The sequence below is a fragment of the Notolepis coatsorum genome (assembly GCF_963971535.1).
Source record: "Notolepis coatsorum genome assembly, chromosome: 15".
Lineage (NCBI taxonomy): Eukaryota > Metazoa > Chordata > Actinopteri > Aulopiformes > Paralepididae > Notolepis > Notolepis coatsorum.
The window spans coordinates 80796656-80813572 of NC_140179.1; the positions used below are offsets into that span (position 1 = coordinate 80796656).

Consider the following 16917-nt stretch of genomic DNA (forward strand, 5'->3'; position numbering starts at 1 on the left):
TTCGAAAGAATGCCTAAGCACAATCACTTCGAAATAATGCCTAAGCTAACCACTTCGAAGTAGAGAATATATGTACAAGGCGGAAGAGACCCTTCGTAGCTAAACCAATCAGAGAGGGGCTTTTCTTCTTCGCTGTACCAATCGGAGAGCGTTGTCGGAAATAGGCTACGGAAAAAAATCACGCGTCCGGGTCGGCTATTTTTCTCTGGGCAGGACGAGCGGTTATAACGCTCGGATTGAGAAGAATCAAACACTCCCGATCCGTGTTTTGTGGTGGATTGTTAGCGACACCATGGACATCAATACTTGGAATGGCGATCAGATAATTGGAGTATTCTTTTTGGGGTACATCCTAGTCAAGGTAAGGGCTATATATCAATCTTGCATTGATCCAAGAATGTCTTCATTGCGATCAGTGTGTGTGTGTAACATTAGTCCATAACGTATTCCGTTGGTGACGATCAAAGCATCAAAAAACGACCCCCCATTATGGAACATAATACAGATCATATGCATTTGATTTTTTTTTTATCTTTTCCCCCCCGATTTTCTCCCATCCCAATGTTAGTCGTTATGCCAATTCCCAATCCCCTTCCTGGTCGCTGCGCACTTACCCCCCACAGTCGGTCTGGGAGAGTGAAGGCTATCACGTGCTTCCTCCGACACACGTCTAGCCAATCAACCGCTTCTTTTCACCTGGCAGCGCGGACTTTCACTGAGAGGGTGTAACGTGTGGAAGGATCACACTACCCCCCCTTAGATCCTATCCGCGCTGAGTAGGCGCCCCGACCGAACTGTAGGAGTCGCTGTTTACAACAACCCGGACCCACCCCGCCAGCTTTCCCACCCTCTAATACAGCCAATTGTATTAGTGTGAACGGCCAGCCAAGCTGGTGACAACGCCGGAGCTGTGAGCTGGATTCGAACAGGCGAATCCAGCGTCTCCGGCATTGGTGACGAACGCAATCTCCGATACGCCACCTGACCGCCACATGCATTTGATTTTTTAATTGTAGCGTGTGTAGGGACAGAACGCCAATGCATTTAGTATAATACACGTTGCGGGCTATTACCAGCCTCCCAGGAATTACCCTAGACCGCTCTAAAACCATACTTATATTCACCACGGTATAAAACGGGAATGTATGGATGAAAACATTTTCTTTTTCACATTGAGCGATAGATACTGTCAATTCAAATGGGCCATAGTATTGTATCCATAGCTATAATATAGAATATAGTTATAGCCCTGCAAACACCGCCATGTATTCCTATACTTTAGAGCGCTGGCCTTTTAACCACATCAAGCATTTCGAGTTAAGAAAGGTTTGTTCTCAACCTTGATTTGAATTAGAAGCCTTATCACATAAATCCACAGTATATAAATCATCTTAAATGTCATCGATTAAAGTGACACCTGTAACTACTAATTAGGGCTGAACAATAAAAAATAGCCCAGTAGTGCAATATCCAAACGGGAGGTGCAATATTTATTAAATGGGAGAAATGTCAGAAAGAATACCATTCGAAATCAAGTATTACAGTGTTGCAGAGATGTCCCGGCCTACAAATCATCATATCCTTCAGAAAACATCTTCGTTAGGGACAGATCCCAGCCAGAAATCACACCATTACTTTAATGTTTTTCAATGAAAATGAGCGATGACACAAAAACGATCATTCTCTCAAATATCATTCAGCGCTACTACCCATGGTGTACTAATGGTCCACATAAAACCCGTTTCCCTCCTTAGTCTGTTTTCTGCAGGAAATTAAATGTTCAGTTAGCACTTTAAACCCCCCCCCCCCCCCCCTCAAATGGATGCTGAAGTTAAATATTTCCTACATGGTTACCAGTAGACACAACCTTAAAAACGATCCGAAACCCCTTTTCCCTTTTAAGTCCTAGCGACCCGAAACATAAAAAAAAAATTAAACAGGAGTATAGGCCATTGTAACGGATCGTGTGTGGCCGCTTCACAGAAACCTAACACTGATACCCCCCATGCCAGGAAGACGTCAGCAGACAACGATTCAACGGGGGGGGGGGGGGGTAGAAAAGAAAATAGACACTTTTATTGCATTATAATAGACTCTTCCAGGTCCTGCACGCTTCACATTGCTAAGGAATGGAACTGGCCTTTCAGATTCAATTCTGTGGAATGAGTCATAACGTCAACCGGGGACTTGGGACGCCCCAGCCGAACCATACCCTCCGATGGAGAGTATTACACTGACGACACCCTGTTCTCTGTACTACTCCGCCACAATACAATTACAATCCAACCCCTGGGCCCGGAGGCCTAACTGCCACTCACTCCATAACAATCAACATCAGCACGACCAATCATGTGATTCTATTTTTTTTATGATTTTCTTTTAGTTAAAACATGCAAATTAAAACATTTTCTTTTTTACTGTCGAGGGAAGTTGGGGAGGCATGAAAAATAAAATAAAAAGGAAAATAAAGATATAAACAGTCTAAGAAACATCTGCAAGGGCGGTGGGGGGGGGGGGGGCGACATGGGGAACATAAGAGAAGAGTGGTGGCGAAACACAAAGGCTTCAGAAACAGGAACCGAGTGCAAAGTCCATAACTGCAAATCCTACCAGACAGACACTGATAATTTAAAAAAGTTTGCGTTTTTTCTTCTCCCTCCGATGAAGATGCTCCACACCTCACTTTTCTCCTCCTCCTCCTCGCTTTCTTTGTCGCTTTCTCTCTCTCCCTCTTCCTCCATCGCTCTGCATACGTTCAGGGTCACTCATTCGCTCCGCTCCTGCTGCTTTGCTCTTCTCTTAATGCTTCGACAACTCGTTGGATAGCCAGTCCAGTCCCTCGTAAAGTCCCGTGCCTTGGGTGGCACAGGTAGCCTGGACGTGCCACTAGAGAGAGAGAACCAGAAACAATCCTGTTGCATTCTTTCCATCAATTCTGCATTTCTTCAACCAGTGTGTTTAGGAGGGGGGTGATATCGCCCCAAATTTCATTTGATGATATTATTTTGCAATTTGGACGCTGACAATATATATTATGGTATTTGCTTTAAATGGGAATGCCTGTTTCTTGCCACGGGTCTCAACAATACAACTGAACCCTTGCACCGAAGAACCATATACGTCCGTTTTGAAAAGTTCTGGACAGTCCATGTATTTGCAGTTGTAAGATCAATCCAAATCACTTGGGAGTGTGAATGTGATATATCACCAGAAAGTACTCTGCCTCTACCGCCTAACTATGAATGAACACAAGACTAACTTACCATCTTTAGATAATAAAGTACTCAGCCTCTACCGTCTTTAACTAAGAATGAACACAAGACTGACTTACCATCTTTAGATAATAAAGTACTCAGCCTCTACCGTCTTTAACTATGAATGAACACAACACTCCAACTTATCTTTAGATAATAAAAGTTTGAAAACATTGCTCCTCTGAAAACGCCAAAACAAACTTACACTATATCGTTCATCTGAAGTACTCGATTATCATATCGCTGCTGTCGGGACAAAACCTCATAACTCCAAAAACCCAACTTTTCAGCAGATGAAAAAAACTAACACAGATTTGAGGGTGAATAGAGTTAGGAGGTTTAGACAGATGATCGGTTTAATGCTTTCCCATTGTTTAAACTTTGTAAAACCCACACACACATATGGAGGATGATCTACGGAGTTGCTTTATATAATAAAAAAAAAATTTAAAAAATGGAGTTATGAGGTTTTGGCCCGACAGCAGCGATATGGTATAATATTCATAATGTACAACTTTTTCATGTGCACGGAAGGGGGGGGGGGGGACTTACAGTTCTGCTGCGCAAGTTCTGCAGGCCCAGTTTGTCTGAGAGTTCGCTCACTGGCATCGCGTTGGGCAAATCCTGTTTGTTAGCGAACACCAACAACACTGCATCCCTCAGCTCATCCTCTTGCAACTAGAGAGGGTGACACAGGAAGAGAGTTAGAGAGTAGAAGTAGAGGGTGACACAGGAAGAGAGAGAAAGTAGAGGGTGACACAGGGAGATAGAGACAGTAGAGGGTGACACAGGGAGAGAGACACACAGGAAGAGAGAGAAAGTAGAGGGTGACACAGGAAGAGAGAGAAAGTAGAGGGTGACACAGGGAGATAGAGACAGTAGAGGGTGACACAGGGAGAGAGACACACAGAAAGAGAGAGAAAGTAGAGAGTGACACAGGAAGAGAGAGAAAGTAGAGGGTGACGCAAGAGAGAGTAGAGGGTGACAGGAAGAAAGAGTGACAGGAAGAGAGAGAAATGGGTGTGAAGAAGAGAATTAGTGTGGTGATCACTGGGAAGATCATACAATAGCACTATAGGTCACAGGGGGCCATGTGCCAATAGATAAATGAAGACAGTCACAATGGCTGGTAGTAATGTAATGGCTAGTAGATCCCTGTATAAATAACCTCATTATTCACCCACCACAGAGTTCCTCCATTTACACATACTCAGCCAATGTCTCAATCTAATGTTCCTTTTTGAAGCGACAGAAGGAGTACTGTCTCACGACCAACAAGAGGCGCGAGACACAAGCATCAGGGCCAACTGTCCAGACATTCCAGACAACACTCACCATTTTTGACAACTCTTCTGCCGACTCAGCTACTCTCTCTCTGTCGTTGCTGTCCACGACGAAGATAAGACCCTGTGAAGGCAGGTTCAAAGGTCAATGTCAGTATAATGTTTAAGCATGTCTTCACTTTTACCCTTTCGCACCAATATGGTGCCGGTTGTTTTGTCGAAGTGCAAATTGACATGCAGAACACTACCGCTCATGGGGGGGGGGGGGGGGGGGTTCTGTTGTTGCTTCACCCGCTTTAAATGAGACCTGCCTTGTACTAACCACAGAATGATGACAGAGTCAACTGAGATCTTGTGAAAGGACTCAAGTTATCTTCTACACGTATCAGCAACTTATATTTAAGACTTTTTAATGTCTTAAATTTTATTTTGCAATAAAAATAAATATAAAATGCGAAAATATAGTAAACATATACTGACAATTACTGATTGAGTTATAGAAACATTTTACAAATAGTTTATTAATGTAAAAAAAAATTATCCTTAATGATATTAATATTAAACAGTCTTACAGCCAGAGTCTGAATTTAACCGTTTGGCTCATCGCCAAGGGCTCATGTAACGTTAGGCTTTGTTTTCATAATAGTGTACTGGGCTACTTGTAAGACTATTGTGGATTATGTGGCTGAGCTGGCCATGCTGAAGCTATATATCAAGGTAGAATGCCTGAAATAAAGTTAGACCCCAGCTGTATTATTATGGTGGTTATCTGTTTCATAGTGGCTTTTTAAATAAATAGGTAAATGCCATCTTGTCTCATTTAGCCTACAGGAGTCTAGTGTTGTCATAACAAATCAAGTCAACTTCCTATTTTTTTTTAATGCAGGACCTGTTGCGGAGGTCTTTATTCGGCATGCAACGACACTCAATGTTTTAGCGGTACACACAGTGGTTAGTTTTTTTAGCACACACACCGGAACACACACGCATGCATTGTCTCTTTAGAATCGCCGATGCGATTCGTCTCTGCGATTAACCCATCCCGTCGTCCTTCCCCCCCAAGGGCAGCCGGGAGCAGACAGGCGTCAACGTGAGCTGCGCCAGGGGACCAATCCAAGTGCTCCTGTCCGTCTTCGTCAAGGACGCCACAGCGTTAGCGATCTGTTGTTGTGCATGTTTTTCCATTGGGTTTATCTTATCGGGGGGGAAACCCTTGCGAGCACGGGGAGAACATGCAAACTCCACACAGAAAGGCCTGGGAGATACCCCACCTGGGTACCTGGCATCATGGAAACCTGGTCCCCAAGCGGGAATCGAACCCTGGACCTTCTTGCTGTGAGGCGACAGTGTTAACCACTACACCACCGTGCCGCCCTTGTAGGTTGGAATGATGATGGCCCCACTTTTTACAGCTCGCCAACCTATATATTGGTGGAGTTGGACATTGGAGAGTGTAACGTGTGGAAGGTCACACTACCTTTCTCCAGATCCTACCCTCGCTGAGCAGGCGCCCCGACCGAACTGTAGGGGTCGCTGTCCACAACGCCCAGGACCCACCCGCCAGCTTTCCCCACCCCCTAATACTGCCAATTGTATTAGTGTGAACGGCCAGCCAAGCTGGTGACAACGCCGGGAGCTGGATTCGAACATGCGAACCCAGCGTTGGTGACGAACGCAATCTCCGCTACGCCACCTGACCGCCCCGACACTACTTGTTTGAATGGATGCCTAAAAAAATTACTACATTTAATTGTCTTGGTGGCGCTTCATTCAAAATGGTTCATCCTCATCAATCTCCATCGCAAATTATATATAATACTGCTGCAAAGTATATACGTTTTTATATATTGCATTAAAAAATTATATATTGTTGATGGTATTGAACAAACTATACCTTGATTGATTGATTGAAAATTGTATTAACAGATTGCAGAATGGGTACAATACAGTACAGCTCAATACACACAATTGTTAAGGGGATGCAGACCAGAGAAAGACTTTCCTCTTGTTTACATCAGGGTCCCCCATTTTCAATTCATCGTAACATATATGACATACAGATAGACAGTACTGTTACATCTAGACATTTATGACATACCAGATCTACAAGTATACAGTACTGTTTGTGATACAAAAAGAGTCTAAAAAGGAGAGTATATACGTTTGAGGGGGAAGAAACTGTACATTGGAGGAGGTTGGGTAGGTGGGGTGGGGGTTGGGTAGGTGGGGTGGGGGGGAAACTGTACATTGGAGGTGGTATGCAACAACCATCAAATGCACACAGCACACACACCCACACTCACTTAAACAAACAACACACTGCAGCACCCACTCTCCACACTTTAGATCACCTAAACACACTTTACACTTTATATTTATTGGTAAAGGATTTGCACTACAACTCGTACACCTTACTGTAAATTGTACCTAAATTGTACCTCATCCCATTTCTGCTCTGCACTATATAGTATTGTACATTAGTACATTGCATAGAATGTTGTATATTGTATGGTAACTCAGTTACTTCTATTCTGCATCGAACATTGTACATATGTCTATACTGAACACTGTGCCATTTTTTTTTTACTTCTATTTTACATGCTATACTATTTTATTTCATACTATCTTGTCTAGCACAGTCTCTGGAGCGTAACAGTAAGAAGCATTTTGTATAAAAGTATTCTGTACTTCTGTATGACAACTATTAAAGAAACTTGAAACTTGTTGGGTGGGTGGGGGTTGGGTAGGCGGGGGGGGGGGAACTGTACATTGGAGGGGGTTGGGTTTGGACATTTACAGGGGCCAGTTTCGAATTGCAGTCTCCCGTAGGTGCTCTTTTAGAGAGGTTTTGAAGGTGGGTAGTGATTCACATTCCTTTACAGCTGTGGGTAGGGCGTTCCACATTGTTGTTGCATAATTGTGAAACGTGTTTAGTCCCTTGTTTGAGCCGAATCTGGGTTTAACATGATTTGTGGAGCTCCTTCTGGTGTTGTGGTCGTGGTATTCACGGACCTTTGGGAAGTATTTTGACATGTACATGGGTACCTTAGTGGTGTAGTGTATCTTGTAGACCAGGCCCATTGCAAGTTTCTGTACTCTGTCGTCTACTCTAAGCCATCCTAGGTGAGTGGGCAGGGGTGAGGTGGGTTCTAGGAGTAAGGTCAAGCAGTAGTCTGACCAGTTTGTTTTGTGATGTTTGTAATTTTGTTTTTAGCGCCTTTGAGGTGCTTTGGTACCATGAGGTGCAAGCATAGTCGTAGTACCCTTGAATGAGTGCTCCTGCTAGAGTCTTCAGGGTATTCTTGTTTACCAGAGAGGAGATCCGGTACAAGAATCTAGTTCGTTGGTTGACTTTTTTTTATTACATTGGATGCTATTTTGTCACAGGAAAGATTTGCCTCTAGGATGGAACCCAGGTATGTACCTTGTGACAATAATGTCACCCACTGTAACTGAGAAGCTGTCGGTCTTGCTGAGTTTGTTTTTTGAACCGAAGAGAATGGACTCCGTCTTACCCAGGTGTAATGATAGTTTGTTGTCAGCGAGCCAGGTGCAGATTCTGCAGAGTTCCGAGCTGAGGTTTTTTTTCAACCTGCAACTTGTTCCTGTCAGAGACCAGCAGGGCTGAGTCGTCCGCGAACAGGAACAAGTTGCAGTCACAGGCTGACGACATGTCATTTGCATAATTTAGGAACAGTAACGGTCCTAGTATGCTTCCTTGTGGAACACCACAGCTCACCTTTGTATGGATTTATTCGGGTATACCTCAACCCTTTTACATTTACATTTAGTAATTTAGCTGACATTTTTATCCAAAGTGACTTACAAGTTCTGTACAACAAGTCAGCAGGAAGGGTACAACTCTGACAGCTAAGGGTAAGTAACATTGTTCGTCAAACAGTGTCGAACTTGATTGCTACAGACTTGAGTGCATACTGTATGAAGCACAATCTCTGGAGGCTCATACAGAACCAAGCATTTAACTGTAATGTACACGTACCTTATATGTGACTAATACAACCAAACTTGAACTTGATTAGCATAGTAGATAATAATATTAGGCAAGGTAGATTCCTTAGTAGCAGAGTGCATACTAGTGAAAGACTAGTAAGACTAAGGTTAAGTGTACATTCTCACATGTCATAGGATTATGACAAATTAACATTCTAACAATGAGTCATTGTTCTAGAATTCTAAGGTATCCAAGAAAACACAGGAGAGGGTTAAAGTAGGATATAGCCCTAGCTCCCAGCCCTACGCTAAAGGCAAGAGTCCCACCATCATACCTGTGTGTTCTGGAAGTAGTGCCTCCAGAGAGGTCTGATCTTGTCCTGACCGCCCACATCCCACACTGTGAAGCAAATGTTCTTGTATTCTACTGTCTCCACATTGAAACCTAAATACCATAGACCCAAAAAGAAGAGGGGGGAGAGAGAGACATTCAGTACAGATATGATCAGGAGGAACCAGCATTACCTGGCAGATCACTATGTGCATTCAAATGTACTGATCAACAGCCAACAAACTGAGTTTGGAATTGGAAATGAACCCATTCAAACCGCATGTGGCGAGTAGCCTAAGTCACTGAACAACTCAAAAGTATTAACTTTTTAAGAACAAAAATAACCGGTTGCGTGTTGATTTCAGAATTGCCTTTATCTGATGATGTAGAAGCATTTCCTACTTGTATTTTGGCTAGCAAGAGTGTCTCTTATCAACTAATCTGCTGCCAACAAAATAACTACCTGGCCAGCAAGTCCAAACAGCTCTTGAGGCAATACAGCCACAGAGGCAACGCTATAACTATGGATACAGCTGTCTAGTAAGCAAGTAAACCAAGGGTTCCCCACTTGTTTTCAGCAGGTAACCCCATATTGACTTTGGACAAATTCCTGTGACCCCAACAATGAAATCCCATTAACATTTTATGTCTTTCACATGTGATGTTTACTCTGGACTGAGTGGGGGAAAAACATGTCATTGTAGGCAAGGTGTATAACTTTCACAGTGACTTCTGTGGGAAGACAATAAGCTATGATTAGTTATTCAGGTCAGAATAGTGACCGGATATTATATTTTAGTTTGAGGAACGCATTTTCATATCAAAAACCCAATTTAGAGTCCTGAAGGAATGCCTTTTCTTTTTCCCCAGAACTGTGGTTGTGTGAGATTTCATCACCATTTAAATCAAATTCAAGCCAAATGCATATGGCACATACTTATCAAGCACCTCAATGTAGGATCTTTAACCACTGTTGGGTCGACCGTCTCTATAAATTTGACCTGTACTAGTAGGCCACCGATTCCTCATCAGTCTTCATTCTCTCAAATGAGAGAAGAGATACAAGCCAATGAATTGTCACCTGTGGTTAATACTAATGTGATACAATTCTCATTGTTACAATACCATACCGATTGGGGTCAAACGATAACAAGAGGCTGGTCAGGCCAAAACAGTGTGTGTGTATAGCCTAAATGGCATTATGCCAAGGCTTAATAGTATTTCCCCTGATGGTCCACAGACACAAGAAAAGTAGCCCTTTTTACTTATATCAGATTGTTGTGATAAGGGACCATACCAGAATCATATAAAGTAATATACATGGTTATTCCTCCAATAGTGAGTGTGAGTGGACTGTTATTTTACCAATAGTCGGAATAGTGGTCACAATTTCTCCAAGCTTCAGTTTGTACAGGATAGTGGTCTTTCCAGCAGCGTCCAAACCAACTGCAAAAGAATAAAAGTTAACATGCTTAGCGTTAGAAGAACCCCTGCTTTGATCATCGTATTGGCTATAACGTTACCAGGTAAACAAGGCCGTCTTACTGTGTTCCATTATAGCAGCTAATGTGAGAAATATCGGATGGATCGAGACACATTTTGAAGCCACGGTCGTTTAGGAACCTAGTTAGTAGCTTAAAGAAAACATCGTAGATAAAACAGTTTCAAAAGACCTGCGGCGTTAAGTTGTTAACCTAAGTTACAGTACAGTTACAGTACAGTGGCTAACTGGCTATGACAGCTAGGCTGTACAGTATCTAGAAGACAATCAGCTCAATGTTGCAACCAACCAGGAGTGCTAGAGTTTTTGTCTGATCAGTGATCAGAGTATGTTTACATGAGATCACGGGCCTATGGAAGATTAAATCACTCTCCACCCACCTATGTATTATTAATAATAAATCAAAAGCTAAACGTGTCTCCTCTTGGTATGACAACCCGTCCTACTGATGATGAAGCTAAGTTAGCTAAAGGTAGCACACAGTGTAGATTCTCACCCATAAGGATCCTCATCTGCTTCTTGCCAAACAGCCTGGAGAATAACGACGAGATGGTCAGCCCCATGTTGTCCGCGATGTAGAGATGATCAAATAAAATAAATATATATACAGCCAGTGACCGGTGAATGTGAATGTAATGTTCGGGTGATTTAATAATCCGAGAGTGGGTGCAGCTCGAACAGTCTCCTCCCGGTGCCACGTCCAGTCCGACGCGTCATCAGCGACGTCACCCTTAGTTTCAATCAACTTTATTGATACATTCTCGAAGTCAACTTGTGTCTGTTTAACTTCCTGTCTGTTTAACTTCCTGTCTAAGTGCATCATGGATTGTCTACGGCTTGGCTGCGTGGGAGAAACATGCACTGAATCACCAGAAAGGCTTTCGAAACAGTGAAATACCATGTTGGCCTCAATATTTTCAAAACAAATTATATGAAAAGGTTATGAAATGAACAAGAATGTGATAAAATATGTAATAAAAACGGAGCTCAACGCGTTACATTTGATCAGTAGAAATCCGTTTGTTTCCCCCCAGTACCAAGATGGCGGCGGTCTCGTGACGTCAGAGTGTCTTCGAGAATACTTTCCAGTGTAACAATTCGTCCGCTTTACGTGTCGATACACGTTAGCTGGTCAGAGTGTAGTTAACACACAACTAAGGTTGGCATTGGGAATAAAGTATATTAAAAAAAAAGGCATCAGGTAAACATTCCGACCTTCCCAACATGACCGCGTTCACAGGCCGCTTCGTCACTTTATCGACAACAGGACCTTACAATCAGGACCTTCCCAACATGGCCGCGTTCACAGGCCGCTCCGTCACTTTATCGCCAACAGGACCTCGGTGGAAGAAGAAGAACTTCCTGGCCGACTGAACTGGACACACCGTCAACAAACGATTCAAAAGGTGAGGCTCTATATTTGGTTTTAGCTAATCGTTTATCGTAGCATGCCGCGGTAACATTAACGTTTGCCTATTATTGCCAAGCAATGTTTCCTTTGCACCAATACGTTCCAGGTCAAGAAGTCAAGTCAAGAGTTTTATTTGTCAGATCATCGATGATCATTTCCAGATCATCGTGAGGGCTGGGGGTGGGGGGCCAATGTGTAGCTAGACGTAACGTTAGAGGCCAATTACCTTTTTATATTGATTATATAAATTGTGTCTACCTTTTCTCGGGGCATCAACAACAGTACTATAGTGCAAGTCGGTTCCTCCTGGTTAGCTATCTATATGCAATGTTATGTATAATTTCAACAATAGACCAGTGTTTTGTTTTGACTGAGAAAAGGTCTTTTCATGAACCCAGAATATTCCCCCTCATGTTTATCGCCATGAGCTGTTTCAACTAACACACATGGTTATGGTCTTGCAGTGAAGCCAATAAGCATGGATCCAAGCTGAACTCAAACCTGTTGGCTGAAACCTTCAGCGAGCCATGGATAAGTTTGGGATGAGCTTTGGGGGTGGCCCCAATAAGAAAGAGCTTGTGGACACAATCGAGTCGCAGAAGAAGCAGCTGGTCCAGTACCAGACACGCTTCAAGGATGTCGTCCGGGCGTATAAGAGCCTCTTGAAGGAGAAGGAGGCTCTGGAGGCCAGTCTGAAGGTGCTGACCGTCTCTCAAGAGGTTGACCTCGGCCAGCGCAGTGACGACGGCTCAGTCAGTGGGGCGGGCGCCGCCTCCGTGACCTCTGACCCCCCGGATGACCACAGCTCCATGCACAGCGAGGACAGTCTGGACACGGCGGCCTCTGCAGACACGGCCACCAGCATAACCAGCGGGAGCGCCAGAGGCGAGCGCGCTGAGGAGGACCAGACAGGCACCTCTGGAGACGTCAGGTTGCCTGGCCCAGGGGGCTCCTTGCTGCTCCAGAGGTCTGATCCGGAGGCTAGTGGCTCAGAGAGTGGCGTCAGCTCCAGCAGTAGCGGAGGGCCAGATCAGCAGCAGCCGACAGCCCCGCCAATCACCGTCAATATAGAGGCAGACAGGAGAGTTCTCCAGCTGAAGAACCAGCTGACCACCCTCACCAGCTCGCTGGCCACGGTAACTCAGGAAAAGTCCAGAATGGAGGCCAGCTTCCAGGCGGACAAAAGGATCATGAAGCAGGAGTTAGAGGAGCTGCAGGGGAGGCTGGAGGAGGGCAGGAGGCATCACGAGGCGGCGCTGCAGGGCGGGCAGGAGCAGCTGGCGGAGAGCAAGGCCCGGGTCATCACCCAGCAGCACGAGAGGGCGCAGGAGCAGGGCGACCACGTCCTCATGCTCCGCGAGCTCCAGAAGCTCCTCCAGGAGGAGAGGGATCTGAGGCAGGACGCTGAGCTCCGGCTGGAGGACACCAGGGAGGCTCTGCTGGAGACCACGCAGGCGGTGGACCGGGGGCTGGGATACGAGGCGCGGCTGAAGGAGGTGACTCAGGAGCGGGAGCAGATGAGGAGGAGCCTGCTGGCGGCGGAGGCAGAGAGGAGTAGGCCGGACCCCCGGGTGGCAGAGCTGCAGCGGGAGCTGGCGGAGCTCAAACATCACTTCCAGCAGCAGCTGCAGCAGGAGACCAGAAAGGTATAATGTAGACGCGGTGTCCATTACCACTTCAGTCATAACCTGTTATACTACAGTCGTCATCACTAATCACGTCAGACAGTAGTTAACGCGGGAATTCAGAAAAGTATGGCCGCACGTAATACCACATAATGCTAATACGGTTAGCGGTTCTCAAACTACGGGTTGTGACCCAAAGTGGGGTCGTGGGTAGGTGACGGCAAGTAAAAAAATATATATAATAATAATTATATATATATATATTTTTTTTTATGTTCTGGCAACATATTTTGGCTAAATATGCCTCGTTTTATAAATGTGTATTGATAACAGTGCTGTAATAAAATGTTCTAATAAATATGCATGATCAAGTTCAACATGCTTTTATTTTGATATTCCTTAATTTCGTGTTGAAATTACGCAATACCGTAAGTGTGGGGTCGCCAAAAAAAGACTAAATAAAATGGGGTTGTGGTATAAAAAAGTTTGAGAACCTCTGTACTAATACCATCTTCAAATACAGAACACCTTATCTACTGAAACCAACCGGTTAGGCGGGCCTACACCAAGAGAGGTCTGATGGTTGTTTTATTTACTGGTATTTAACCTTTATTTTTAATCAGGTAACCTAAGTCTCTTTGAGATTGACATGTGTCTTACGAGATAGAAACGTGGCCAAGAAAGCCGTATAAAAGACTTGGATAAAGTTGCAGACAGATATTAACATTAAAAAAACAACAAGCTTATAAATCAGTAACTGTCAGGTGGCATCAAGGCCAAGTCTTACAAAGCTCATGGGTAAACAAAACGATCCTAATCAAATCTGCTTTTATTGTTGCAAGTTCATCACGTGACCTTTTTAAGTGTTCTTTTATTCCCCCCCAGGCATCTCAGGCAGAGGAGCGTACGCGTGAACAGTCCCAGGCGGAGGAGGGCCGAGTGGCCAGCCTGGAGGAGCGGGTGTCTGAACTCTCGGAGCTGCTGGGGGCCTGTGAGAAGGCCAAGCAGAGGGACCAGCAGGTGGCACACAGGCTGAGAGACCGCATCATGCAGCTGGACACTGAGAACAAGACGTTGGCCATCGCCACCTCCAGCAGGGGCTCCACTGACTTCAGCATGGACGAGGCCAACCTGGACGTCAGCGTGCTGAAGGAGAGGCTGGAGAAGGTGAAGAGGCTGCTGCTGCTGGCCTCTCAGAGGAGCCCCGAGCACACGCCGGAGATCCAGAAACTGGCCGAGGTGGAGGAGCGGCTGGGGCCGCGAACAGAGGCCTCCGACGGGGAGAAAGCCCCGTCCGTCTACTACCAGCAGGAGCTGCGGCAGCTGAAGGAGGAGTTTGAGCGCTACAAGGTGCGCGCGCAAGTGGTGCTGAAGAACAAGAACACCAAGGACGGCTGCCAGGCGAAGGAGCTGGAGGCCGCCCGCGACCAGCTGGGCGAGCTGAAGGAGAAGTACATCCACCTGCGCATCCACAGCGACGAGGCCGAGGCCAAGCACGGGCGGGAGCTGGAGGAGCGGCAGCAGGGCCTGACGGCACTGCAGCAGAGCCACAAGCAGGACCTGGAGCGGGGGGACGGCCTGCACAGGGAGGACCTGGTGAAGCTGGAGGGGGAGCTCCACAAGCAGAGGGATCGCACCATGGCCCTGCTGACGGAGAAGGACCAGGAGCTGGAGAGGCTGCGCTCCACCGCCTTCGGCTTCGGCCTGTCGGGCCACAGCAGGGGCCGCAGCTGCGGCAGCGACGAGGCGGACGGGGCCCCCGACGGCAGAGGCGCGACGGACGGCAGCAGCAGCAACGGCGACGAGGCCGCGTTGGACGACCCCGCGCAGGAGGAGAGCGACATCATCGCCCGGGCCTTGAGGCTGGCGGGGCCCAACGAGCCCACCCTCCTCCTGTACGTGGAGCAGCTGGCCCGCAAGGAGGTGGAGATCGGCTCGCTGCGCCGGCACAAGCACCGCCTGGAGGAGGCCGTCCACCAGCTGCAGGGGAAGCTCGTCGCCAACGGGGAGCAGCACGACGAGGAGGAGACCGAGCTGCGCCTCCATCTGGACAAACTCCTGCGGGACCAGGGCAGGGAGGGGTCCAACCTCGAGTACCTCAAGAACGTCATGTACAAGTTCCTCACGCTGCAGGACCCCAGCGGGCGACAGCAGACCCTCACTGCCATCCTGACCATCCTGCACTTCAGCCCCCAGGAGAGGCAGGCCGTGGTCAAGCTGCAGGGACAGTCGTGGTGGCAAGCGGGCATGAGATGATACTAACTAAGTGTCTGGGTCTGCACCTTTCTGCAAATAAGAACTCTAATATCAACTACCATTCCTCAAAACAATTAACACGTGTGAAGTTTGCCTACATTTTTGAGTATATTTATTTTGATGTGGTGTGGCGTTGGGGCATTCCAATTCAAGTGCAATATGAATTGCAAACTGACATCTGGCTGTCGTATCGACACTGTCCCAATTCCCAACTTAACTTTGAGAATAAAATATTTTGCCTAGTGATATGGCGCCAGTGTTCTAACCTGGTTGCACAGATTGACTATTGAATTACTGCAGTTTTAAATCCTCTTATTTTTATGCCAAACGAGGGAGCGAAACGGTAAGACTCCGCACACATCAATCTCTGCATTTTGTGTATTAAATTAAATTATATAATTGGGTGATTTATAATTAGCCTATATCAAGTGCATCTGTAGATAACCTAATCTCCCGCTTCGCTGCTTGCTCCCTTGTATAATTGTGTACACGGTCTATCAAGGACTTACACTGTGGGTAACTCTGCTAGCAGTCTTTCGGAGGATAACTTTTGTTAGTGCAATACTCTGTATCTCAAATGTATATTTTTGATTCCAGTGGTGAAATTAAAAACTATTTTTCTCGTTCAGTCAACCAGCGAGTTGTTTTCAGTGGGGATCTTTTCCATTTCTATCAATAACAATTAACTACGTAACTTGCCAAAGCTGATATTAAATGACGCCAGTGTCTTGGAATAGTCAATATTAAAGAAACACAAAGTACATGTTCTTTTCTTTTTCTTTACTGTCAATGCAACGCATCTCTACTTAAAATATTTACATGTGACATCTTGGGAAAACGAGAAGGAACACAAAAGCAATAAACAAACCATACATTTGAACACTCGAAGGGAGTGTGTTCCTCATTTCACATCCGCCGGTAGCCTGTAGTGGAATTAGTCATCGTGGGTCAACTTAGTCGGGCAAACTAGTGCTGCGGGTTTGATGACATTCCACTGTCATCCATGACATGTTACAGTAACCACACAAGAGGGTTTCTCATTATTTCAGGGCAACTACAACGACTATCTGTCCTGCTAATACATGATGGATACGTGAATGCGTTCAACTCCTACATACGGTGCATAAACGCATTAAGATCCATTTCCAAAGACACTTCCATTCTATTTCTAAGCCAGGAGAAAACAATGAACTTAAACCCCCAATTATTCCTTCGCAATCAGGGTTAACCCTTTCACTGCCACACTATAGAAGGTTAACCCTTTACTATCACACTACCAACAACGGTTACCGTTGGTAGTGTGAT

General features: G+C 45.6%; 2 protein-coding genes across 2 annotated transcripts; one reads left to right on the plus strand and one right to left on the minus strand.

Moving 5' to 3' along the window:
* Positions 1-1462: 1462 nt before the first annotated feature.
* On the minus strand, positions 1463-11039 carry LOC311241798 (ADP-ribosylation factor 5). Its single transcript, XM_084330704.1, has 6 exons — positions 10817-11039; positions 10185-10265; positions 8824-8933; positions 4590-4661; positions 3807-3932; positions 1463-2886 (listed from the first exon to the last, which is right to left on the minus strand). Exons 1-6 carry the CDS (start codon positions 10881-10883, stop codon positions 2800-2802), a joined length of 543 nt encoding a protein of 180 aa, XP_084186830.1. The 5' UTR covers positions 10884-11039; the 3' UTR covers positions 1463-2799.
* Positions 11040-11600: 561 nt separating this feature from the next.
* Positions 11601-16917, plus strand: gcc1 (GRIP and coiled-coil domain containing 1). The gene is made up of 3 exons (XM_084330705.1): positions 11601-11726; positions 12196-13377; positions 14242-16917. The coding sequence occupies exons 2-3, from the start codon at positions 12259-12261 to the stop codon at positions 15610-15612; spliced, it is 2490 nt and encodes an 829-aa protein (XP_084186831.1). The 5' UTR covers positions 11601-11726; positions 12196-12258; the 3' UTR covers positions 15613-16917.